The sequence below is a fragment of the Pongo abelii genome, chromosome 4 (assembly GCF_028885655.2).
Source record: "Pongo abelii isolate AG06213 chromosome 4, NHGRI_mPonAbe1-v2.0_pri, whole genome shotgun sequence".
In the NCBI taxonomy this organism is placed as follows: Eukaryota; Metazoa; Chordata; class Mammalia; order Primates; family Hominidae; genus Pongo; species Pongo abelii.
In genome coordinates this window covers 80,528,582-80,555,053 of record NC_071989.2, presented here as the reverse complement: position 1 = coordinate 80,555,053, position 26,472 = coordinate 80,528,582, and the positions used below count along the sequence as shown (strand labels likewise).

General features: G+C 35.8%; 1 protein-coding gene across 3 annotated transcripts in view; it reads right to left on the bottom strand.

Annotated features, from left to right (window-relative positions):
* Positions 1 to 920: 920 nt before the first annotated feature.
* FCHO2 (FCH and mu domain containing endocytic adaptor 2) overlaps positions 921 to 26,472 on the bottom strand; it is a 129,355-nt gene continuing 103,803 nt past the window's right edge. For 2 of the 3 annotated variants that reach the window (XM_054555094.1, XM_054555095.1), the window contains 9 exons: positions 22,643 to 22,772; positions 20,471 to 20,530; positions 16,570 to 16,681; positions 13,922 to 14,077; positions 13,112 to 13,244; positions 9,424 to 9,623; positions 8,594 to 8,658; positions 3,689 to 3,853; positions 921 to 3,374 (listed from right to left, as the gene is read on the bottom strand). In XM_054555094.1, the coding sequence (XP_054411069.1) occupies positions 3,352 to 3,374; positions 3,689 to 3,853; positions 8,594 to 8,658; positions 9,424 to 9,623; positions 13,112 to 13,244; positions 13,922 to 14,077; positions 16,570 to 16,681; positions 20,471 to 20,530; positions 22,643 to 22,772 (1,044 nt within the window). In that variant the 3' untranslated portion in view covers positions 921 to 3,351. 3 annotated transcript variants of the gene reach the window in all.

Here is a 26,472-nt window from a genome sequence, read left to right as displayed (position 1 = left end):
AATGTAGTAAGTATTGTGCTTAGCTATTGCAGCAGCTAGCATCATTTAGTCTAACAGAGGTGGGAATGGGATGAAGAGGAAAAAGGAAGAAAACAATGATGGGCATATGGTATGAATGGTGAGTGCTATCTGATCTTTCCACAGGTTCCTCTGCCCTGGCCTACCTAGATAAATTAAGCTGTTCCTTTTCTAACACAGATTGGCAACATTTTTTCTTTTTTTCAGACAGGGTCTCACTTGGTCACCCAGGCTGTAGCGCTGTGGCACAATCTTGGCTCACTGCAACCTCCACCTCCTGTGTTCAAGCAATTCTCCTACCTCAGCCTCCTGAGTAGCTGGGACTACAGGCATACATCACCATGCCCAGCTAATTTTTGTATTTTTTGTTAGAGTCGGGGTTTCACCATGTTGGCCAGGCTGATCTTGAACTCCTGACCTCATGTGGTCTGCCCGCCTCGACCTTCCAAAGTGCTGGGATTACAGTAATGCGCCACTGCACCCAGCCCAAAATTTTCAATAGTTAGGATAAATTCTTTCTTTTCTAATTTCCTTCTTTTGCTCCTTCCTAAATTTACTGTTTTGGGAGGCTTGTCTTAACTAATTCTTTGGAACATTATGATTTTTGAACTGTCTGAGACCGTGTTCCTGAGCAACTGGTTAGGAAGAAAGTCTGCTAAAATTTAACATCAATTTAAATATATCTTAAAATATATTAAAAATAATCTCTTGTTAAACAATTTTGACACTTTGGGATATACTCCAAATGAAGCTTTCTATATAACCAATAAATAACAGTTTGATCTGTACGCCTGTTCAAACAGTAGTACAAAGTTAAAAACCAATTACTTGGCCAGCTTGCCTTGTCCTAACATTATGATATAGCTATTACTATCAAGTACAAAGACACATAAACCAATTGATAAATTATATATTACATGTTTATTAAGAGCACAACTTTTATGTAAAATTTACATTTAATGAAGAAAATCAAAAATATTTACAAAATCTTGGAAGACAGATGTGCATTGTTCTAATTACAATCCAAAGTAGTAAATAACAATCCTTAAAAACTCACATTTGTTAGAGTTGTGTTTACAAATTCTTGGTTAAAGAGGCAGCTACAAAGTTTATCACTATATATAAGCAAGAACCAGCTTGCTAGGTACATTTCCCATTGAAAATCTACTGGTCTCTTTTACACCATTAGTGGATTTTTAAATGGAAAAAAAAATTAAGATAAACTCATATGGCTTCAAAATTGTAACCTGTACCCAATACTTGGTATGAAGACTGTGGTAATTAAGAAAGTGCAGAAGTTTAACCATTTCACTAATTTGTACATTTTTGGGTAATACTTGATTAAAAACAAACACAGTAAGAACAGTGTCTGAATTCCAGTAATAAAATATTGGCTGCCCTAAAAGCAGTTTGATTGCAAAGCAGATTACAGTTAGAATTCCAGTAAGGGACTGTAATTGGCATTTAAAAGGGCACAATATAAGAGTTAGAAATTCTAATTTAGCTCACTATTTAGTAAAGATTAGCATTTTAGCAAATTATCTTATGTGCTACTTTAGTCAAATCTAAATTCAGACTTGGGCTAACATTGAATATATAAAAAAGCACATACTGTGTTATATATTGCTAAAGAGTAGATTTTCTGCTGTATTTAGTATAGCAAGATGTTACATAAATGTCTAGTAATAGAGGTTTTATTTTCTGTGAAGCTTAACGGAACAATTAGTGGTTTTATATAAATTATCATATATAACACAATTTATCACTTCTACTAGGCAAATAAAGGACACTCATATTTATTATTATAAATGAAATTCCCATTTGTAAATTATGAAACCTTATCTGAAATATTTTATTTCTTCAATTAATCAAGATTTGCTATTAAAGTTAGGTTTCTTACTATTTAGTATTGGTAGTTTATTTTTAGAAATGTTTAACCAAATATATCACTTCAAATAATTTCCCTATTTTTACAAAGTAGAAATTGAATAATTAAAATGTACAAATTGGTAATTTTTCCAATTGTTGAAATAAAAATAAATGGCAGTGCTTCCCCTTCTGTTTCCAAAATTAATCTTTTAAAAAATGCATTCCTCACAAAATACCATAAAACTCATGTTCACAACACAATCAGTAAATAAATGCATAAATTTTCAATGATAAAGTGTCAAGGAAAATGCTAAATTGAGAGTTAAAATACCAGTTACCAGTTTAGCACTATAGTTTTTTTAGAATTTGTTTTAAAATTCACACACTTTTGATGAGGTTAATGTCAAGTATCTGAAGGTAATTTTTCTTCCTGTAAACACATGCCATTGGGTTTACTTCTCTTTCTAGTGGCTACAGTGTATCACCAAAGAAGTGAGCCAGGATTCTTAAGTTAGGCTTTATGACTCTGAATCCCCTTCCCAGTTGCAGGCCAAAAATATTCACAAAAATTGCAAATATCTTATAAAAATGCTTGATCACTGTAAGATTCTGAACAGAAGATTCAGACTGAGAAAAAAAGTGAGGCACATTAATGAACACAAACCGTATAGGCACATCTCTGGTTTTTGTTATTGTTTTAAAAGGCACACATTATGCAATTCCATATAAAAATAAATTAAATCTACAGCATTAATTCATCAAAAAAATCACAACTTCTATAAAGTTAACTAACTGCAGAAGTAAATGTCTCTGCTGTCATTTGCAAGCTTATTTTAAAACACATTGCACTTGAGAATTTTTTTTAAAAATCATATAAAACATCACTTATACTTTATTAATATGTTTATGAGAATCAAATTATAGATTTTTTGCATACAACTTGGACTCTGGTCTGATTACCTTATGGCACATAACTCAATTTGATTGAGTGTTCTGAGTTAACATTACCCACAACTTAGAATTCATGTTCTATTTGTATCCACTGAATATCAAACTTATGAAATTTCAAAGTTATCTCTGACTCTAAAAATGTATGGAAAGCTAAATTACTTTGTGCTTGCTCTCCTGAAACTTTAGGCCTGATATTACACTATAACCCCTTTTTTCAACATAGACACTGGAAATAATTTAAAAATTAATCCTACAAAAACTTCACTTTTACTGAGAATCTGAATAAATGTGCTTCCTGAATATTGCAGTTGATCATTTACAACATAGAGAATCATTTCAGTACTATTTATTTCAATGACTCACTTTAAAAGTGCGATTTAATGTTTGTAGTCAGCTCTCAAATATGTCTAAGTTTGAAAGACATCATACAAGTTAAAATAGTGTTTGGAAAGAACAGATAATGCAGAATGGCAGGTTTGTACTCCCTGAAGCCAAATCACTTTCCCAGGTCCATCAACAATCCGCCAGGTATCGTCCTGAAAAACACCAAGCAGACCTTTGCAATTACAATTTCAAATGCACTCTAAGGACATTTTCCACTGTGGTTACCAATACAAAACTCTAGTTCCCATCTGCTATTTACAATACATTAGAATCACATAACAGGTGTTCAGCTATACTGACAGTAAGAACTCTCTCTCAGGTGTGTCTCTACCTGGCACCTTGTACCAAGGGTTAAAGAAAAAATTTCCATGTCTTTAGATTATAAATTGCTTGACAGTTTTTCAGTAACTGTTAGAATACAAATGTTTCCCATGTACATTAAAAAGTTTGAAATCTCCTAACTTACCAGTAGCAAACCGCTTCTTTATTAACGAAAGCCTATAGCCAGTGCCCACAAGTTCAAAATCTACTCCTGAAAGGGTACTTCCCTCACTGAGGAATTGCACTGCAAGTGTCGTGGGTTTACTAGGTCCTTCTGAAAGATCAAATTTTGCTCGGAGGGACCCAGAACCTACAAAGAAAAGAATAAAGCACTTACACAGGGTAAAATACATTTCACGCAAAATAGAATCAAATGAGCAAGTAAGCTGAACTACATCAGTCCTGTGCTACATTCATTAGATGTGCACAGTAAACAAACCATTACCCTGTTTCCAAATCTCATATTTTTTAGTGAATATGAATTTTCATTAAGTAAATAACCCATGCTTTTCTTTGACTCAATACTAATCTTCAGAGATGTTAACTACTGGACTCCTATGCTATATGCATGTTGAGGTGAGTCAAAAGAGAAGAAGGAAGTAACTGAGGACAGCCCAGAGAAAAACCCTACGGGGGATATAGGTGGCATAAAGTTAAAAAAGAAATGACTACTGAGTAGTAGAAGTAGTAAAGATGGAAAGGTAACTACGGTTGGGAAGAGTTGTATAACATTGCTATTTTCTATTCACTTTTCTTTTTAAAGTTTTACTGGTCTAACATAATGCCAAGTAGATATTTCTGAGGTGTTTTGTTTCTGGTATCATCACCATTTATTCAGTATACCTCAGTCTAACAGAATGGCAAGAACAGTAAACCATAATTATAATAAATATTATAAATGCTGTAAAGGCGCTCTGAGGAGCTACAGGCATAAAAGCACCTATCTCAGCTGAAAATTATAAATGGTGGTGGGGATGATGGTGTGTATTTTAGGCAGAAGTTACCAAAGATACAGACACAGAGAGAGCATGATGCATTTAAGGAAATAGCATCTATATCAGATTAGCAGGAGAACAGGATACAGGTAGAGGGGAGTGGCAGATGAGACTAGAGTGGTAGCATGGGCCAGGCCATGGTAAGAAATTCATGATGTAACCATGGGAAGTCACCAAAGATAAGGAAGACAAGAACATTTCAGATTAGTGTCTCAAAAGGGAAGAGAAGCACAAGATGCAAGGTTGGGTGACCAACTGCAAGTCAAAACAGTTTAGGACTCTAGATGATAGGAAAGGGGGATCCGAACTAGGGCTAATAAAAAGGAAAGATATTAAGAAAGTTATTTGAAAGATATTTAGGAGTTGGAATCAAGAAATAAGAAAGGAGGAGTCTAGGAGGGTTCCCAGGTTTCTGGGTAGAGCAAATGGACAGAAATGCTAGGTACTAGCAGTAAGATCCTGTGATCCCCTGCACAGAAGTTTAACACTACATAGAGAAATGGAGAATAAGATGTCACAACATTGATCCAACTTGTATTATGATGCCTGGAGGTGTAGATCAGTAGTGGAGATGAACTGCTGCCTTATTCTTAATTACTGTCGAGGCCCTCAAACTTTTACAATTCTTGATAACCAATTTGGTTGTGCAAAAGTTCTACCATAGACCAAGAGCAACAACCTTGACAATCACCTTAGAAATATTTCCTGTCCCTCTTCTGAGTACACAGTCTGCAACAGAAAACAGATTTCTATTTTACAGAATTTTTTGTTTTTTTTTGAGACAGTCTCTTACTCTGTTGCCCAGGCTGGAGTGCAGTGGCACAATCTTGGCTCACTGCAACCTCCGTCCGCCTCCTGGGTTCAAGCGATTCTCCTGCCTCAGCCTCTCGAGTATCTGGGATTACAGGCACACACCACCACACCTGGCTAATTTTGTATTTTTAGTAGAGACAGGGTTTCACCATATTGGCCAGGCTGGTCTTGAATTCCTGACCTCATGATCCACCTGCCTCAGCCTCCCAAAGTGCTGGGATTTCAGGCGTGAGCCACCATGCCCAGCCTATTTTACAGCATTCTTATTTATTTATTTATTTATTTATTTATTTATTTATTTATTTATTTGAGACAGTCTCCCTCTAAGGCCCAAGCTGGAATACAGTGGCGCAATCTTGGCTCACTGAAACCTCTGCCTCCCAGGTTCAAGCTAGTCTCGTGCCTCAGCCTCCTGAGTAACTGGGACTACAGGTACGTGCCACCACACTTGGTTAATTTTTGTATTTTTAGTAGAGACAGGGTTGTGCCACGTTGTCTAGCTGGTCTCCAACTCCTGGCCTCAAGTGATCCACCTGCCTCAGCCTCCCAAAGTGCTGGGATTGCGGGAATGAGCCACCATGCCTGGCCGTGGATATTCTTTTCAAAGGCTTGACTAACCACATCAAAAACTACATTTATAAGATTTTTCCATTTCCTCACAGAAACACCTGATACCTGAACAGCAGAGGGAAACTTAAAATCTGGTTAGAAAATTTGTGTCTCATTTTTTTATTTTTTTGAGACGGAGTCTCACTCTGCACCAGGCTGGAGGGCAGTGGTGCAATCTCGGCTCACTGCGACCTCCACCTCCCATGTTCAAACAATTCTCCCACCTCAGCCTCCCGAGTAGCTGACACTACAGGCATGTGCCACTACATCCAGCTAATTTTTGTATTTTTAGTAGAGATGGGGTTTCACCATGTTGGCCAGGATGGTCTCAATCTCTTGACCTCATGATCCACCTGCCTCGGCCTCCCAAAGTGCTGGGATTACAGGCATGAGCCACTGCACCCAGCCTGTGTCTTATTTTTGAGAGAACAAATTTCTTTCTTGTTAATTATTTACAATAGTATAGTTTCACTATATTGGGGAAAAAGATCCTTTTGTCCTTCTAAACTGGTTAGAAGCCCTTAATGCAAATAGGATTGCTGGTTTACTTCAATTTAAACTAGGAATTTCAGCTTGGCTCACAAAAAGCTATATATTAATAGCTTAGGGTTAAAGTCAATGCAGTTGGCCAGCTGAAAATGGGCAACCTATAAGTAACAAACAGGAAAAAAAAACTGCAGATTTGCTTGGTTATTTCACCCAATGTATGGCTCTCCGTTAAAAGTCTTACTCTGCATGGCAGGTGTAAATGAATAAACAACACAGATATGTTTATGGTCCTTTCTACAGAAATATCTATGAGAAAAGCTACTGATATGTTTTATATTATGCTCAAAATATTAAAAAAGGAAAAGCTCAGCAACATTTGAAAAGCCAAAAAAACCTATCAAATAGAGGAGTTATTGAGACTAGGCTAGGCATGGTGGCTCATGCCTGTAATCCCAGCACTTTGGGAGCCCGAGGCTGGCAGATCACCTGAGGTCAGGAGTTCAAGACCAGCCTGGCCAACATGGCGAAACTCTGTCTCTACTAAAAATACAAAAATTAGCTGGATGTGGTGGTAGGCGCCTGTAATCCCAGCTACTCGGGAGGCTGAGGCAGGAGAATCGCTTGAACCTGGGAGGCAGAGGTTGCAGTGAGCCAAGATCATGCCGCTGCACTCCACACTGGGCAACAGAGCAAGGCTCCGTCTCAAAAAAAAAAACCAAAAACCCTAAAACAACAAGGAGAAAAGTTATTGTAGACTAAAATTATGCATTCAAAAGAAGGCAGAAGAATTCTCTTTTGATTAAGAGAAAATAAGACTATCTAATGTTAAAGACTTGGCTGTCCCGAGAATTACATCCTTATTATAAGTTGAGTTATAGAAGCAATCAGCTAGGACAGCCTTTTCCTCGGCATTATGAACACAAACAGATGTACTTAGTGAGAGAAGCATAACTTGCTTCTCCTTAAAATAATCATCAGAAAATTGAACGCTGTTGATAGTTAGCTTTAATAGCGGGAAATGGACAGGAAAAAGGTTCTTTTAGAGAACTGGAGAAGACAAGGGGGCTTTTTTTTTTTTTTGAGACAGAGTCTCACTCTGTCACCCAGGCTGGAGAGCAGGGGCACCATCTCAGCTCACTGCAACCTCCGTCTCCTTGGGTTCAAGTGATTCTCATGCTTAAGTCCCCTGAACAGCTGGAATTACAGGCATGCACCACCACGCCCAGCTAATTTTTGTATTTTTAAAAGAGATGGGGTTTCACCATGTTGGCCAGGCTGGTCTTGAACTCCTGACTTCAAGTGATCCACCCGCCTCAGCCTCCCAAAGTGCTGGGATTACAAGCGTGAGCCACTGTGCTGGGACGGCAAGGGGCTTTTTAAAGCCTGGAAGCAGCTACATGATTTCTGGAAGGTCAGGAGAATCCCATTAACAGAATGAACTAAACTGTGTTAAATCAGTTTCAATTAGTTATCAGGTTACCTACACGGAACAGATAATTCTATTTCTTTAAATTTACTAGGTATTGTTTCTTAATGTTAGCATGTAAATATAAGAAGTATTTACATAATATTTATAAAGTTATGGCAAAATAAATTCTTTTTCTTATAGAGAATGCATACTCAATCTAGACGAACAAATGTGTTCTGAATCTCAGCTGGTCCATTCTTACCAAAGGTATTAACTTCCACCTAGTGGTCAGTTCTAGAACTGAGGGCATGAAATTCCAGGAGGAAACTTTACATAAACATGCCCTTAAAAAAGGTATTGCAGTGCTTCCAGGAATGATGCACCCATGGCTGGGCGCAGTGGCTCACGCCTGTAATCCCAGCACTTTCAGAGGCTGAGGTGGGCGGATCGCGAGGTCAGGAGATCGAGACCATCCTGGGTAACATAGTGAAACCCTGTCTCTACTAAAAAAAAAAAATACAAAAATTAGCTGGGTGTGGTGGCACATGCCTGTAATCCCAGCTACTCAGGAGTCTGAGGCAGGAGAATCGCTTGAACCCAGGAGGCGGAGGTTGCAGTGAGCTGAGATTGTGTTACTGCACTCCAGCCTGGCAACAAAGCTAGACTCTGTCTCCAAAAAAAAAAATCAATTTTCAGTGACATCATTTTATAAACAAAAAAGGATACACACACTTACCTCCATTTTCTGATTTTTCTGAAATACTAGACAATTTCCAAAAGGCTTTCATTTGTTCTGCATTCCTGCAATAAGAACAGATATCTTCAGGTTTTGTGTCTAGTATAGTACCTGATACATGAATGGGACCTCAATAAATAAGTGTATTTTAAATATTTTCACTACAACAAATATATTGCTAAGTTTAAGTAGCATTAACTGGTGAAAATGTGTTTATGATATAGTATAAATATAATGCTGTATCTTTTTCAATTAATGAATTTTACCAAATTATGTAATTCTTCTCATTCCTATTGGTCAGAGAAAGTAAAATGGAATGTGTATAGAGATCAGTACCTTCATTAGTCAAGGAAGACATGTTATTAAATGATGAAGCAACTATAAAGAGTGGTTAGAGTCTATACTAATACTAACAGAGGGGACATGAGAAGTTGCTAAGAGATGGAAGTAACTAATACTATTAAACACTAATTAGATAGGTGTTCCTGTTCCTATAGACTTGCCAGATGCTATATTTAATCCATAAAATATTTGTATTTTTTAAATGAAAAAAAAAGTTTAGAGAGGTCAAGCACTCTGCCTAATGGTAATGTTAGTATGGAATCATTGAAGTCTGGGTGGTACTTAGAGCAAAACTAGTTTTGTTTATTTTTGATTAAGGTTACTATGGTTTGACTAGTAAAACGAACTGCATCTTTTACCGCGTGGTTTCTATGGAAAAAGGCACAAAATTTTTCAAACTTCTAAGAAAACTTACAGAACTTGGGTTCTAGAAGTTGGGGATTGCAACAAAAATTTAGTAGGAATTCAGAAACGTATGTTTAATTTACCATATTGCAGGGGGAAGGGACTGCATGTTCATTACTCCTCCATCCACTGGTACCACCACCTGTATGTTGGAAAGCACACTAGGTGCCACCATAGCTTCTGGATTGTATTTATAATCCACTCTAAGATCTGTGGTGCTAGCACTACATTTCCAGTACGTTGCAAGATTCAGAGGAGTGGACTGAATACCATTTGATGATACCTTTAAAAAGAAAAGAACAAACAATTGTTTTTGGCCTGAAAAGTTAAGAAGTCATGTTAATGACATGGACACTTGAACATGTAAGTCCACAAAATCAAAAATATCTAATAAGGGGACTATCTGTTGGCAGAGTGAAGCAGACCTATCTCAAAGGAGTAAGGATCATTCTCAATGTGGGGACCTACTACTACCTACATCAAAATTGCTGTGGTGCTTGTTTATAACACACATTCCCTTAGCTCCAACTGCAGAAAATCTGATTCAACAGCTTAGGGACAGGGCCCAGAACTCAGCATTTTATGAAGGAATTCTTATTTATGCATGTAAAGTTTGCGAATCTTCCAACATTCAACACAGAATTCAAAGATTCTTCATACATTATAAGAATTCAGATTTAGAACACTGAGAAAAAAGGTCACCACGTAGTACCACAAGTTGGAATTAGAATACTTCCAACTTCAAATGTTTAATCACATGACTCACAGTAAATGCTATAATTCCTTCAAATTCTTAAGCTCCTTGTCCAATGGCTCCTTTTTAAGGAGACCTACTCTGCTCTGTTTAAGTTTACACTGAAAACTGTATTTTCAATCTTCCTTACCTTAGTCTATACTTTTTCTTTTTTCCATACCACTCATTTTCTAACATAGAATATTATAATTGTTATTTTGAGGCAGGGTCTCACTCTGTTGCCCAGGCTGGAGTGCAGTGGCATGCTCATGGCTCACTGCAGCCTCAACCTCCTGGGCTCAAGCAATCCTCCCGCCTCAGCCTCTGTACTAGCTAGGACTACAGGCTTGTGCCATCACACCCAGATAATTTTACATTTTTTGTAGAGATGGGGTTTCTTTTTATTGCCCAGACTGGTCTTGAACTCCTGGGCTCAAGCAATCTTCTCACCTCAGCCTCTCAAAGTACTGGGATTATAGACGAGAGCAACGAAGTCCAGCCCATAGAATATTACTGATTTTTCCTGTCTCCCTGTCCTACTCCCAGCAATTACATGCACTGAATAATACACATTTGTTGAATAAATGAACACCTGTAAGAAACTTTAAGTCAATTTAAGTGGCAGCACTTTTTTATTAAGTATTTATTTTCTAAAAACATAAGCCATTTTAATAAAATTACCCTATTAAAAACTCAAAAAAATAGAGAAATATAAAGTAGGAAGTTTATCCCTTGGAATCCTGGCATATATCCTTCCAGACTCTTCAGGCATATGCAAACATAGATCCATGTCATTCTTTTTAATGGCTATAGTAATTAATTTCCTCCTCTGCTGATGTGTATGTACTTAGGTGGTTTCTAAACAATGCTACAGCGAATATCCTTTGTGCCTTATCTTCATCCAATTGTGTATTTCTGATGATTTCTGGAAGTGGAATTGTTGAATTAAAGGTTATATCTTTCAACAATCTAACAGAATTGCCTTCTAAGAGGTTTTACTTGCATCCTATTAACAAGTGATCATAATCTTCTTAATACTGGATAAAGCAAACTTTCATTTTCGTAAATCTGATGGGCTAAAACTGACACCTCATTGTTATCTTAGTATTTACTGCTCTCATTACTACTGACATGAAGCATCTTTCCATAGGTTATTTGTCTATTGAGTTATTCACATGTTGCTTACAAATTTACAAGGGCTCTTTGGGGTAAGCCCTTTGGTCCATCTTATGTGTCGTAAATACTTTTCCCACAGATTAGATACTGATTGTGTTTAAAGGTTTAACAAAATATTTTATACACACACACATTTATTTATTTATCAAATATCTCTCTTCTTACATGGCTTCTGGGTTTCATATCATACTTAGGTCTTCTGCACTTCAAGATTAAAATATGTAATAAATATGTATTACATATATACACACACACACAGATACATATACAGTTGTTCCTCAGCATACTTGGGAGGGTTGGTTCCAGGACCCCTGTGTATATACTAATCTGTGCATACTCAAGACCCATAGTTGGCCCTGTGGGACCCACACACAGAAAATGTTGGCCCTCTGTTTATACATGAGTTTTGCATCCCACAATCATTGCATTTTCGATTGGTGTTTGGTTAAAAAGAATCCTCGTATAAGTGGACCTGCACAGTTTAGATCCTTGTTGTTTAAGGGTTAACTGTATCTTCACCCATGACTTTATTTTAGTACCTTTATGGTATCTTTTATTATTATTATGAAACCTTTGATACACATGGATTTTACTTTGGCTAAAAGTCTAACAGGGATTCAGCTTAATTTTTTTCTCAAGTGTCTAGCTTGCTATCCTCAACATCATTTTTTGAAAAATTCATCACGTCCACATTGCCTTGAAATGCTACTATGTCGTATAAACAATTTTCCATTTATTCTTAGATCTATTTCTGGATACTCTAATCTATTCCTTCATCTGGCCATCTACTCCTGCGTTAGTTCCAAACTATTTTAAACACTGTCTATACTAAGCTTTCCCATTAAAGCTAAAACATTACTTCACTTTACTGTTTAAAACATTTCTTGCCAGGAGTGGTGGTTTGTGCCTTTAGTCCCAGTCACTCGGGAGGCTAAGGCTAGAAGACTGCTTGAGCCCAGGAGTTTGAGGCTGCAGTGAGATGTGATCACGCTACTCTACTCCATCCTGAGCAAGAGAATGGGGACTCCATCTCTTTAAAATAAAAAATTCTTGACTTATTCTTGTAAGCTTTATTCTTCTAGAGAAACTTGAAAATGACTGTCAAGCCTCTAAACACAAAGACATAACTCTACTGGGTTTCTGATCAGTATTATATTAGATGTATAAGTTAACTGAGAAACAGCTAAACTTTTACAGCATGAATCTTTCCATATTCAAGTCACTAGAGATTGTGTTGTGTTTCTTCCTAATTGTTCTATTGTGAATATTTTTCTCCACTAGTTTTTCTAATTGGTTTTGAAAGTTATTAATTTTGGTATTAATTTCTAAACTGACCACCTATATTAAATGCCCTTATGTCAAATAGTTCTTCAATTGGTTCTCTTGAGAGGAATGTATCACCTGTAAGCAATAATAATTTTGATTCCTCTTTCCCAGTATTTATTAATGCTTATTTTGTTCTCTTACCTGACTGTACTGGCTAACACATCCAGAAAACTCTTATATACTAACAGGATCTACTAATGGGCATTAGGATACGCTAATGGGCATCTCTGCCATTCCTAACTTTAATTGATTACTTTGGGAGTTTCATTGTTAAGACTGATACTGCTAGTCTTTTCAGGTTAAGGACAAATTTATGCATTTATATTTACTCAGTATTTTAATCATGAATAAATGGTGAATTTTACCAAACTGGTCAAAATCTCCACTGGCTTATAAACAGATTTTCTAATTTCAAAATATCCTTGAATTTCTGGAAAAAACTCACTTCGCTATGACATACTTATTCATTTAATTATATGCTAGATTCCATTTTTTAATATTTTAATTTAGAATTTTTGCAATGTCGTGACACTCACCTGATACTTTAATACATCTACATTATAATAAGAAGCAGCTGGATTTTGCTCTGACAGCTTCTTGAGGTAGACAGTAACAGCTTGCATGTTCATCCAAAAATCTTTTGTGTTGGAATCACATTGTGATGGATCACTACATGTATAAAAAATATATGTTATTTTATTGACTTATCTTTATTTTTTGCCTCTGTGTAGTAATTTGGTGACCCAGGAAAAACTAGTAGAAATAAACCAAGAGGTGGGATGAAGGAAAATTAGATCAGGGGATGAAGAATGGAACACAGGAGAAGCTTGCTTGAGAGATGAGAAGATGGAGAGAGAGAAAAGAATCTTAAAATAACTATTAGCACCACTGAAAACAAAATAAAAAGACAGCAGAAGGGTGTTTAGTAAGAAAAATTTTGGTACGGTTTTCAAATTGAATATTATTATTTCAAAGAAGAAGGGGGAAAACATTTTTTTTGAGACATGGTCTAGCTCTGTCACCAAGGCTGGAGTGCAGTGACACGATCTTGGCTCACTGCAACCTCTGCCTCCCAGGCTTAAGCGATTCTCCCACCTCAGCCTCCTGAGTAGCTGGGACTACAGGAATGCACCATCATGCCCAGCTAATTTTTGTTTTTGTTTTTTTTTTTTGGTAGAGATGGGGTTTTGCCACATTGCCCAGGCTGGTTTCGAACTCCTGGGCTCAAGCAATCCACCTGCCTCAGCCTCCCAAACTGCTGGGATTACAGGCGTGAGCCACTGTGCACAGCAGGAAAGAAAATCTTAAAAAGAAATTTCAACCTTCGAAACAAAAAGTACACAAACCTGAACACAAGCTGTGCATTTGGAAGAATCTGCTCTAGTCTGCTGATATTTTTCACCCTGAAGCACAACACAGCTGGAGTTGGATTGCTGGTGAAGACTTTAATAATTCCACTTGGAAATGACATTGTCATATCACCAGTGATCTTCACAATACACCTAAAACGGGGATTTTGAAGTGTTTAAATAAAATGCTCTAATCTCCATTTAAAGAGTATTTGGTTTAAAAAGGCACATGCAAGCGCGTGCGCGTGCACACACACACACACGCACCTATATTCATGTATATCTATATCCTTTATCATAACTATAAATTATTTTTTCAATTTAATTTTTAAAAATTATATACATGAAATGGTATACTCATCTAGCATCATCTTTTCCTGGAATTAAACTCTAAACACAAATGCAAGCACACTGATAATATTCCTTCACTTTTTTGTGATAACCATTCCCTCCCTGGAAGGATACTGCTTTCCTCATAATGCTATACCTAGTTGTAGCTATTTTTCCCTCCCAAACCCCAGAAAGCACTGGGCCTGGTGATGGTGATGGTAGCTGTCCCCCTTGCTCCTCATTGCTTCTTCCAACCCTCTATTCTTTCTTCCTTTGAAACATATAACTACATAGCCAAAACTCTCAACTGGACCCATTTGGTAATCCTATCACATTTCCCAAGTCTATTTATTCTTCTTTTGGTCTTTTCCTAGCTTCCCCTTTTATCTCTAACCTGAAATAGTCCTTCCCCCAACTCTTAGCTGATGACTGTGCTCTTAATTTTACTGAGGAAATAAAAAAATAACTTCCTCATACTCTCACTAGTAAATCTACCTAACTTTTTATCCATATCTTCTGCAGTCCATATTGTTTCAACAGATAATCAATTTCTGCACCTCAGGCCAATCCCAGCAATTCTGCACTGGAACTCATCTGCTCTTATATACTGAAGGACTTCATTCATGTGATTGTTCCCTCTTTTTTCTGCAAGTCTCATTTTTCCATAAATACTGGATCTTTCCCATCAGCATGCGGACATGCTGAAATATATATCATCTTTTAAAAAACACAAAAATGAAAATAAATAAAACCCTCCTTTGATTCCACCACCTCAATCCTGCTACCATTCCATTTCTCTGCTCCCACTTAGACCAAAACATCCTGAAATAAACTGCATTTGTTCTTTCCAAATATAGTTGTCTAGACTGCATCACCTTCGGCTCCTGAACACTCTCAAAGCATACTTTCATCTCCACTATGCCACTAAAATCTCTCTTGTGAATGTCACCAATTATTGTCAATGGTCAATTTTTCTTGACCTGTCAAGCAGCATCAGATACAGGTTCACACCTGCCTTCAAGAAATGATTTATTCACTTAGTTTCTAGACACGGGTCTATTGGTTCTCTCCTCACCTCTCTTGCTGCTTGCTCTCTCAAATTCCTTTGTTAGACCATTCTCATCTTCCTGTTTTCTAAACACTGGAGAGAATCAAGACTTGGTTTTCAGATCTCTTTTCTATCTATTCCTTAAGGCCACTAATTTTGAGTATTATCTACAAACTAATTACACTACCAAGTATTTTATCTCTAGCCTAGACTTACCCCTTGAACTCCAGAATCATGTATCCAAGTACCACCTCAACATTTCCACTAAGATGTCTTAAACTTCAAGCTTAGCATTTTGCCTCCAACAAATCTTGACAATTCTGTTTTCAAAATATATTCAGAATCTCATTACTACTCATCACCTGCTCTGCTAATACCCTTATACAAGCCACCATTATCTCTCACCTGGACTTCTGTAATTAACTTCTAACTTTCTCTCTGCATCAATTCTGACTGCCCACCGCACCCTCTGCCCCCAGTTTATTCTCCATACAGCAACCAGAGTGCTCCTCTGAAAACACATGTAATTTCAACATTCCTCTGCTCAAAGCCTCCACTGGCTTTCCATGTTACTCAAAATAAATTCCAAATTCCTTATCATGGCGTACAATGCCTAACCTGGTCTCATACCTCTCCGGACTCATCTTCAAGTACTCTCCTGTTTACTCCTACTCAGTGACATGGTTTTGCTTGCTGTTTCTTGAATATATCAAATATGCTTTTACCTTGGTATCTTACACTCACTGGTTCCCTCTTCCTGGAATACTTTCCTCAGGTATCTGCATGGCTTGCTCCTCCATGTCTTTCAACTACCTGCTTAAATTAACCTCAAAAAAGTTTACCCTGATCATTCTATCTAAAATAGTAGCCCTCTATCTAATGTTATTCTCTAGCCTCTAATCCTGGTTTATTTTTCTTCATAGCGTGTATCAATATCCAATACATACAGATGTTTCTTTGATATTTAGTTTTCCCTCACTATAATGCAAGCACAGGAGAGAACTCTTTTGTTTACTAAAGTATCCTCAGTGCACATGTAACAGAGTCTTAGAAATAATAGGTGCTCAAGTATTTGATGAATGAATGTACATTGAATGCAATCGTCAAATGACTACATTAGATAGCAAAAAAGCAGGTAAATAAACAACAGAAAACTGTAATCTACACAGAATCGAAATGTAATTCTTAAAATTTACCACCAAGCCCCACCGCCTCCTCCACCCAACACACATACATACACACACATGTATATATTTTAAAAACTAACTTGGTGGGATCTGCTCCTTTAAAGTAGGCATTAACAGATTCTGTAAGGGCGACTGCCACAGGTAAGGTATCCTGATTTCCAAGGCTGACAGGGCTGGGACCCCGTGACACACCTAGAATATATACAATTAACTTGTTAAATCCTTCAGATAGACATAAATTAAACATCAAGATAGTTAGACTCACATTGTTAGGCTGTCACAAATGACCCTATCACTGGTTTCAGTGATGTCCCATGATAAATTTGGAGGCTAAGAAATATAGTGTAAAACAAACTGGAGCATTAATACAAAGGACAAAAAAAACCCAGGAAGACATGTCACACAGACATTTCTTTTAAATGGAAAGACAGAATGGTTAAGGAACGTCAGAATAAAAAAGCCCTTGACTAAAGAGCTAAAATTTCAAAAATATGGCTTCAAAAACATTCAAATACCAAATTCCTCCAGGTTCTATCAATCATATACTTCAGGGCATAATTTAAGGCCAATTTAGGATTTTTATATTTAAGTTTTTCTATCCAAGTAGTAATGTTTCATACACTACTCATTATTATTATAATTCTGTTTAACCTCCTCTTTGTCTGATGCTTTTATTGTATTCCCACATTACTTTGCCTCAATATTTGACTAATAAATATTTGACTAATAACATTATTTAAAAAAAAAAACCCTGACCAAAGTTCACTCAGATAAGACATCTTTTAGAGTCAAATCATAGGAAGATCAGTGTCTACACAGCAAAATTAAAATGTAAAAAATTTATGCAAGTGTTCAGGTTTCTGTTTACTGTTTTAAATTTAACCTAAATGAAGTATCCCCTCAAAATAGTGCATTGCCTTTTTCTTCACAAATGCACTCTTCTTACCACTGCGTGCCTTACTGCTACTGCTACTGATTTTCCAAAGTGGGAGCATTTCATTTAATATATAAAATGCAATTTTATAAAAATATATGAGAGTTTGTTATAATTACTCATCCTTAGTGAAAGAAAAAAAATAAATAATCTAGGTCAACACTTATCTCTGAAATTTGAATATATGCTTTTCTTATATAAATGTTACACAACATTAACAGCCATCAGACATTTTTATTTCAGATGTGACTCCTGTAGTGAAACACTGGATTACCTCTGAGATACCGTAAATATTAATTCTGATAAAAATCAGTACTGGCTTTTTCTGCCTCACAACGAAATCTGAGATGCTACAAATAGTGAAAAAAGATACTCTGTTAGCTTGGTATTGTAGATTTTGAAGGAATTTGTATTTAGAAGGTTCTTCACAGTTAAAAAGTTATTCACGAAATCACAACAGCTACTATGTATTAACCACTAATATGTGCCAGGCACTTTGCTAGGGGGACATTAAAAAAAATGGTGCCTTTTTCAAGCACGAGTACTAGTTTTGCAAAGCAGAAGCAAAACAAAAAATGTGAGGGATAGGCTGGAGTGATGAAAAGACACAAAGATGAGGCTGGAAAAGTGCTCATGATCCAGATTAGGGTATCAAAGACCTTTAATTTTATCCTTTTGTCACTAGAAACCACTGATAATGTTTGAGAGAAACATTATTAGGCTTTTATGTAGTAAGATCTCTCTGAACACAGAGTAAATCCTAGATTGAAGGGAAAAATGACTGTTGGCAGGGAATCAAGTTTGGATCAGGTGAGAGCAGTTAGGTGAAAGCTAGTGGCCTGATCAAGCGTCATTAGTTTTGGGATGTGAGAAAATATCAAGTGAAAAAAAGCTGATTAAGTATAAATTTACCGATTATAAATATAAAAATCTATGTTTGTACACTGGAAAACTTCACTGTAAATCTAACTTAGTTCAATCTACTTTTTTCCCTAATATATTGTTCTAAACAAGAGGGGCATCAGAAATTCAGGAAAACATATTTTCTGAAAAAGACAAAGGCTGTAATAATCTTTTCTCTCCAATTTTGTAACTGTAGTAAAATAAACATAACATAAAATTTACCATCTTAATCATTAAGCATACAGTTCACCAGTATGAAATATATTCACAACACTGTGCAACAATCACTATCATCCATCTCCATAACTCTCTTCGTCTTATAAAACAGAAACCCTATACCCATGAAACAACTCCCACCAGTTTCCCCAGCCCCTGGCAACCACCATTCTACTTGCTGTCTCTATGAGTTTGACTACTCTTTAAGTACCTCATATAAGTGGAAGCACACAGTATTTAACTTAGCACAATGTCTTCAAGGTTCATCCATGTTATCATAGCATGTTAGAATTTCCTTCCCTTTTAAGGCTGAATAATATTCTATTGTATGCATATACCACATTTTGCTCATCCATTCATCCAACAATGGACATGGGTTGCTTCTACCTTTTGGCTGCTATGAATAGTGCTGCTATGAAGAGGAGTATACAACTATCTCTTTGAGGTCCTGCTTTCAATTCTTTTGGGTATATACCCAGAAGTAAAATTGCTGGATCATATGTAAATTCCATTTTTCATTTTCCGAGGAACAATCATACTGTTTTCCACAGCAGCTGTACCATTTTACATTCTCACTAACAGTGCACAAGCATTCCAGTTTCTCCACATCCTCACCAACATTTGTTATTGTAATGCTTTTATTAAAATTATACTCTCTTAAATATGAAATTAATATATTCCCTGACCAGGTGTACTGGCTCATGCCTGTAATTCCAGTACTTTGGGAGGCTGAGGTGGGAGGACTGCTTGAACCCAGGAGTTTGAGCTTATGGTGAACTATGATCACATCCCTGAATTTCAGTCTGGACAATGGAGTGAGACCCTGTCTCATTAAAAAAAAAAAAAAAGTCTCTTGAGTAACTCACACAAATGAGTATTTATATAAAGTCAATGGTAACATTAATGTCTACTACTGCTTTGACACTAAAAATTAAAAGAAACCTGCATAAATACTCTTTTCAACAATCTAATCTGGGCACATAACACGACTCTGTAAATTATTATGCCTAGCTTCCCTGTAAATTGTGCCATTACTGAAACATTGGCAAGCAGAGAAAAGTATTGGAAAGTTGAAGAAAAACTCAAAACCCACTTAACATTTGGCATATTCCCTTTCATATTTTCTATTTTTGTTTTTCTTTCAAGATCATATTGCACATGGATACTTCAAAAACTGAATAGGAAATATGTACTTAAATAGTCTTTTAAAAAGTCTAAAACTATACTGTTTATTCCAAATAAATAATTTCTTAGAAATAAAAATTTATTCTCTTAATAAGGGTAGATTGTGGTTTCCAATTTTGGTTTGTTACATATTTAGATAATTTTATGTTTTGAAAATGTAGAGAGCTTATAAACTTGAGGTACATAACAGGTATAGGGTACCTTCTTATAACAACCAATGGATATTTATGTAGAATTCCTTTCCGCTCAGAAATAAAACACAGACACCCACTCCCTACTATCTCCTATCATCTCCATGCTTCTAACTTCATCTGTATGGTTTTCGTATATGACAGCCTTTGCTCTACTAATTTAGGTATTAGAGGTTTTTTTTTAACTGACATATTCCTTTTAGTTCTTTTTGGATCACTTCTTACCTGATTTTGATAACTTTAGAATTAAGATTTATTGATACTTCTTAAAGCCGAGTTGAGGAAAGCAGAGAAGAAAACGCAAAAATATTGTGTTTTTATGGTTGGGGATTTGATATAACGGATCCTATTCAGCAAGTTGGGGATTTGATATAATGGATCCTGTACAGCAATTTGATGGAATTAGCACAAAACTGAAATAGTTAATCTTAGCATAATTCTTGATTTCTGAGACATCATACAATTCTGGAAAAGGAAAAGTTAGATAACAAAGTATTTTAGATACACTTAAGGACCATTAGTCAACACATACATTTGCTTCTGATACAATACCTGGTGACGTCTCACAGTGCTTTTCAATTTCAGTGTGTGTCCCAATCAAATTATCATCTTCTATTGTATTTAAATAAAACAAAATAATGCAGAAAAAGAAAACATTTTCAAGAAACAAGGAGAATCAGAAACTTAAATCCAAACAGCGTTGAAAAATCACGGCAAAGAAAGAGAACTTTTTAGGCAGATTTTTAAAATGTTTGTTGTATAAAATTCACATACAACCTGCCTTGCCTGTATTATCACTGTCACCTGCTTTTGGCTGTCCTATTGCCAGCAATGGCTCAAACCATGAACTAATTATGTACCAATTCAATAGAAATTAAAGTTTCCATCACAAACAAAAAACCTCCTGAATAATCTAAAGATAATGGGGGGAAAAAAAAACCTAAAGCGAAAATAAGGTTACCCAGACTACCTGCCTGCTTTCTAGTAGGTCCCAGTTAGGTTTTTTAGGACTAAAATATAGATTCTGTGGGAAAAAATTAAAACCACACAAACAAAAAATAAAAATGAAGTATTCATTAAACCAAATAAAAGGGCAAACTTATTAGACATATTCAGTTTATATAAAATTAAAAGATGGGAAAAATGCTGTGTTCACAAAGGTAATAAGATGGTGACATCATGTTTAGACATTTAGAAATCAAACCATTTTATATTTCATTCTAGCCTATATTACTTATCGTCTTTTTACAATGGCCACACACTAGTTGCGTTTCTCCTATGTGAGCCTTGACAAATCAACTGGAATTAAATCACCTTAATTAGGGCTGTGGTTATCAAACTTAGCATGCATCAGAATCACCTGGAATGCCTATTAAACAACTGCTAGTTCCACTCCCAGGGTTTCTGATTTTAAAAGTCTGCATTTCTAAGAAGTACCCAGGTAACGCAGATGCTGCAGGTCCAAGGACCACACTTTGACCATTACTGAATTGGTGCTCAGTTAGTGCAAATCAGTGATTTGCATTATCAAGAATAAACCCATCACTACTTAAACCAGCAGCAGTAAGTACAGTTATAATTTTTATGAGAAGTTCTATGTCCTGCAACACAGCTGCTTTGTCTAAGTGGCTTTGTGCTTTATTATCCTAACAATGGGTGAAAAAGGTAGTAAGAATTTGTAGAAAAAACTGAGTAGAAATGATGACAAAAAAACTCTTGAGCAAAGTCTAGATGTAGTAAAATACTGAATTTGTTTGGTAAGGTTTAGGTTCATATAGCTATGCTTCACGGATCCTCAACCCCCAGGCCACAGTCTAGTACCCAGCTGCACAGAAGGAGGTGAATGTGAATGTCATCTGTATTTAAAGTAAACCGTCCCCCACCCCATCACTCAAATTACAGCCTGAGCTCTGCCTCTGGTCAGATCCACAGCAGCATTAGATTCTCATAGGAGCAAGAACCCTATTGTGAACTGTGCATGTGAGGGATCTAGGTTGTGCACTCTTATGAGAATCTAATGCCTGATGATCTGCCATTGTCTCCCATCACCCCCAGATGGGACTGACTAGTTGCAAGACAACAAGCTCAGGGCTCCCACTGATTCTACACTATGGTGAGTTATATAATTATTTCATTATATATTACAATGTAATAATAATAGAAATAAAGCGCACAATAAATGTAATGCACTTAAATCATCCTGAAACCATCCCCTTGACCCCAGTCCATGGAAAAATTGTCTTCCACAAAACCAGTCCCTGATGCCAAAAGTTGGGGACCACTTCCCTAAGAGTTATTTTTAAGTCTTGAAATTCTTACGGAAAAATATAATTCACTGCAAGCACAAATTGTTTTCTTTTATTCAATCATTTTCAAAACACTATTGTTTTTAAAACATAAACTTTCTTAGAAATGCAACTATCAGTTCACCGAAGGAAGAACTGCATTTTGTTTTGCCTTCAACTATTTATATTGATCAGCAATTTATAAATTTAACTCATTCTTAACAGTGCTAACCACAGTTAAAATTCTTCTATCCAGATAACATAGACTGTGAAACAGAAAAGCAAAGCATGGACAGTTTAATAAATTCCAGGTGTGTTTCCAGAAAAACAAAATTTATAATGTTAAATTCTTCATTAGCCCATTTAAAAGTATATACATATTAAGCATACATATACTTTGTACACTACATTTCACATGTAATTGATGATAATCACTTACCTACTGTTGGAGTATTGGCAGCACTCAATGAAGCAGATGATGAGATAGAAGAAGAACTTTCTGCCCGGGCTAATGGTGCAGCAGGAGGTGGGCTGGTGTTGGAAGTTACAGGTGGGCTGAATGGCCTGGGCTTAAAAACAAAAAGTTATTTATCAAGATGCTAAAACAATACCTCTCTTGTTAGAGAAGATTTGTAAGTATCAGGTAAATTTAACATACCAAACCAAATTTACTGTGTGAGTTTCTTGTAACTTAGTATCAGAGATGCCATATATCAAATCATTTTTAAGAACATACTAAAGCCTGAAAAGGTTATTTTGAAATAATGCTGTAAAAAAGGTCTTTGTGCATAAAAATTTTTCTGTATTTAAAAAAGTATGTTTAAGACAGATTCTCAGAAGTTAAATTAGTTTAAACAGTATAAACGTTCTTCCCAAACTGCTTCCCAAAAGGATTATTCACTTTACCTGACTATAAATATAAGAAAATTATTTCTCTACACCCTTGCCAGAAACAAATGGATGAGTCACAGAAGAAGAAAAAGGGATTAAAAATTTTTTCTAGCTAATTTAGAAAATAAAAATAAAACCTTCACTTTTATGAATGGGTTGATGTAATTTGGGGAGGTTTTAGTATTATCTGAGCTGTCACTAAGCCTTTGCCTTATTTTCTTGCAAATATTTTCCTCCTTAAATATTGCTTGTCCTTTACACTTTTGGTGTTTACAAATCTGTTCACATTTTCCTCAGTAATTCATTGTAATGCTTCCTCACTGAGAAAACTCACTCCATACAAAGGTTTGAGAGACTCAATTCTGTTGTCTTCCCAATTTTCTAATTAAACATAAAACAAATATAAAAAATATAACTCCGATTCATTTATCTTTTACTTTGGTGAACAGATTCTTTTCCTTCCAAATTCTTAACTGTACCAATAATTCAGTAGCAACACTTCCTGAGGTGTTTTGCTTTCTTAAAAAATAGGCATATTTGTCTTCATTTAAAAAAAACAAAAACCTTTTCCTGCTTATAAAAGTATTAGGCAAATAGATATTTATTTAGTGCCTACTATGTGTCTGACCCTGGATTAGGTACTAGATACAAAGCTGTGAACAAGAATGATAACTGTCCTCAGTTATTTGAGGAACATGAAAAAAAGGCAAAAACAAAACCCTACTTGCATTCATACACTAGTAATTCTTCATTGCATGAATATAAACTTACAGATATACATTTTAAGAAAACTGTCATTTTACTGCAAAAAGTGTTTTACAATTTGTAACCCCCTACCCATTTAACTATTTTGTCCAGAGTACAGCTTTTTGATGACTCATTATGATGGACAATAGGTTGAAAAAACTCAGCAGGATGCTAAAAATGCAGCTGTGTATATATGCAGACCAAGGTGGTGCAGGACATTGGGGTGAACAGATATTGATCAACAGCTAGTCTGAAACTTACAAGCTTGGAAAAAGTCTTGAGATCAACTACTGTGGGACATTTCTCCTATGGCAACATAACCTCAAGGCCAACATAATGTGACTGCCTTTTTAAATTTTTTTTAGGAAAAGGCAAAAACAGCTCTTTTCTCAAGTGGTTTTCTCTGATTTTAGAATTATGCTATCTACTACAGTGGCCAATAGCACGTGAAATGTGACTAGTCCAAATTGAGATATGCTATAACATACAGAGCAAATTTTGAAGACACAGCATACACACAAAAGGAATGTAAAATCTCATTAATTTTCATATTGAATATGTGTTAAAATAATATTTTTATATAGCAGATAAAACATATTACAATGAATTCCATTGTTTTTCTATGTGGCTACTAGAAAATTTTAAATTATATGTTGCTTATATTATATTTCTATTGGACGGCATTGCTTTAAAACAATGTTTCTGAAACATTAGCAGGCATCAGAATCGCATGGAGGGCTTGTTAATAATACACAGTTGCTGGGCCCCTCCCCTGGATTTCCAATTTACCTGGGGTGAAGCCAGAGAAACTATTTCTACCAAATTCCCTGGTGATGCTAATGCTACTGATCTGGTACTGCACGTTGGGTGCCCCTGCTCTAGAACAATGAGTGGTTCTTTCAGCGAGTAGGGAGGATGTGGTTATAGACTCCTTTGAGCATCTGGTGAAAGCTAGGAGCTCTCTCCAGAAAAATGCGCATATGAGCATGCAAAAAAAAAAAAAGAAAAGGCACTCCAATGTACAGCTGGAGAAAATTTAAATCAACATACTCTCTCCAGTGGGCGATACAGAAATAATTATCAAGAGTCTTAAAAATGAAAATACAGTTTGGTTCATAAATTGCAGTTTTAAAATTTTTTATTAAAAAAATGAATGCTAAGAAACCATAAGGACAGTCATTAAGACATTGTTTATAATAATAGAAACATGGAACTAAATGTCAAATAAATTTCTGCAAAATTTTAGAAATTTAATTCCGACAACAGCATAGAAGACAGAGCACTCATATATTGAAATACTCTGTAGCCACTTAAAATAGTGCTTCCTGAAGCTCAGAGGGTGGTTTCTAGAAGGCTCTCAAGGATGGGGAGAGGGTGGTGTATGGTGCTGGGGGATGATGTGAAGGATTCAACTGTGAGTCCCACTTTATTTTAATATATTAATACTTACAATTTAAAGTTATTTGGCAAAAGATTCTATCACTTTAAAGAAGCCTGAAGACTATGAAATAAGAATAATTCACTCAGCAACATGGATGGAACTGGAGGCCATTATCCTGAGTGAAATAACTCAGAAACAGAAAGTCAAATACCTCATGTTCTCACTTATAAGTGGGAGCTAAACAAAGGTTACACATGGACATATACAGTGGAATAACAGAGAGTGAAGACCACAAAAGGTGGGAGGATGGGAAAAGGGTAAGGGTAGAAAAATTACCTGTTGGGTATAATATTCACTACTCAGTTAATGGGTACACCAAAAGCCCAGATTCTGCCAGTGTGCAATATATACATGTAAGAAATCTGCACTTGTATGCCCTAATTCTATAAATAAAATTATAATCAAAGAATAATTCATGATATAGAAAGATATTTGCAAGTAGAAAACAAATTAGAAATATGTAAAGTATGACTTTTTATTTAAAAATATGCCTATACCATTAATAATTTTTTGAGCAACTATTTGCATTCAACAATGTTCTGTTTTACATGTATTAACTCATTTAAGTCTCACAACCTAATACCATTACACATATTTTATCCATGAGGCAACTAAACTGTGATTAAATAACTGCTTAATGTTGCTCAGCTAATACGTGGCTAATAAGCTTGTACTTTTAACTATATTTTACTGCCTCTGGATAAACACTTATGCATTCCAAAAAATGTTAACAGTGGTTATCTTTGGGTGGTGAAATACAGAGGAAATTTATAATTTTCCTTCTCTGCTTTCTCTGTTTTCCAACTATAACATGATCATTTACTGTTTTTACAATCAGGAAAAAAAATCAATTTATTAAAATGTACTTAAAGTTCTAGTCATAACTTGATTTAAAAAAGAGAATGAAGTATTTTAAAATGCAGTAATTTCTATATTACTTAAATAATAACCTTCTCCTTGGCAGCTTGTACCTAGTCTTTCATTTTACCTCCACTAAGTCTCTTCATTCAGAAAAGAAAGATATCACCATTTCAATACTTGCTGCCAAAGCTTTTCGATATATTCACTGAACATTTCCTAACCGTGTACCACCCAACAGGCATCATGCAAAGTACTGAGGATATGAGACTGATGAAGGCATAGCCCAGTAAGGGCAACACACACACAAAAAGTACATACAAGGTGATATA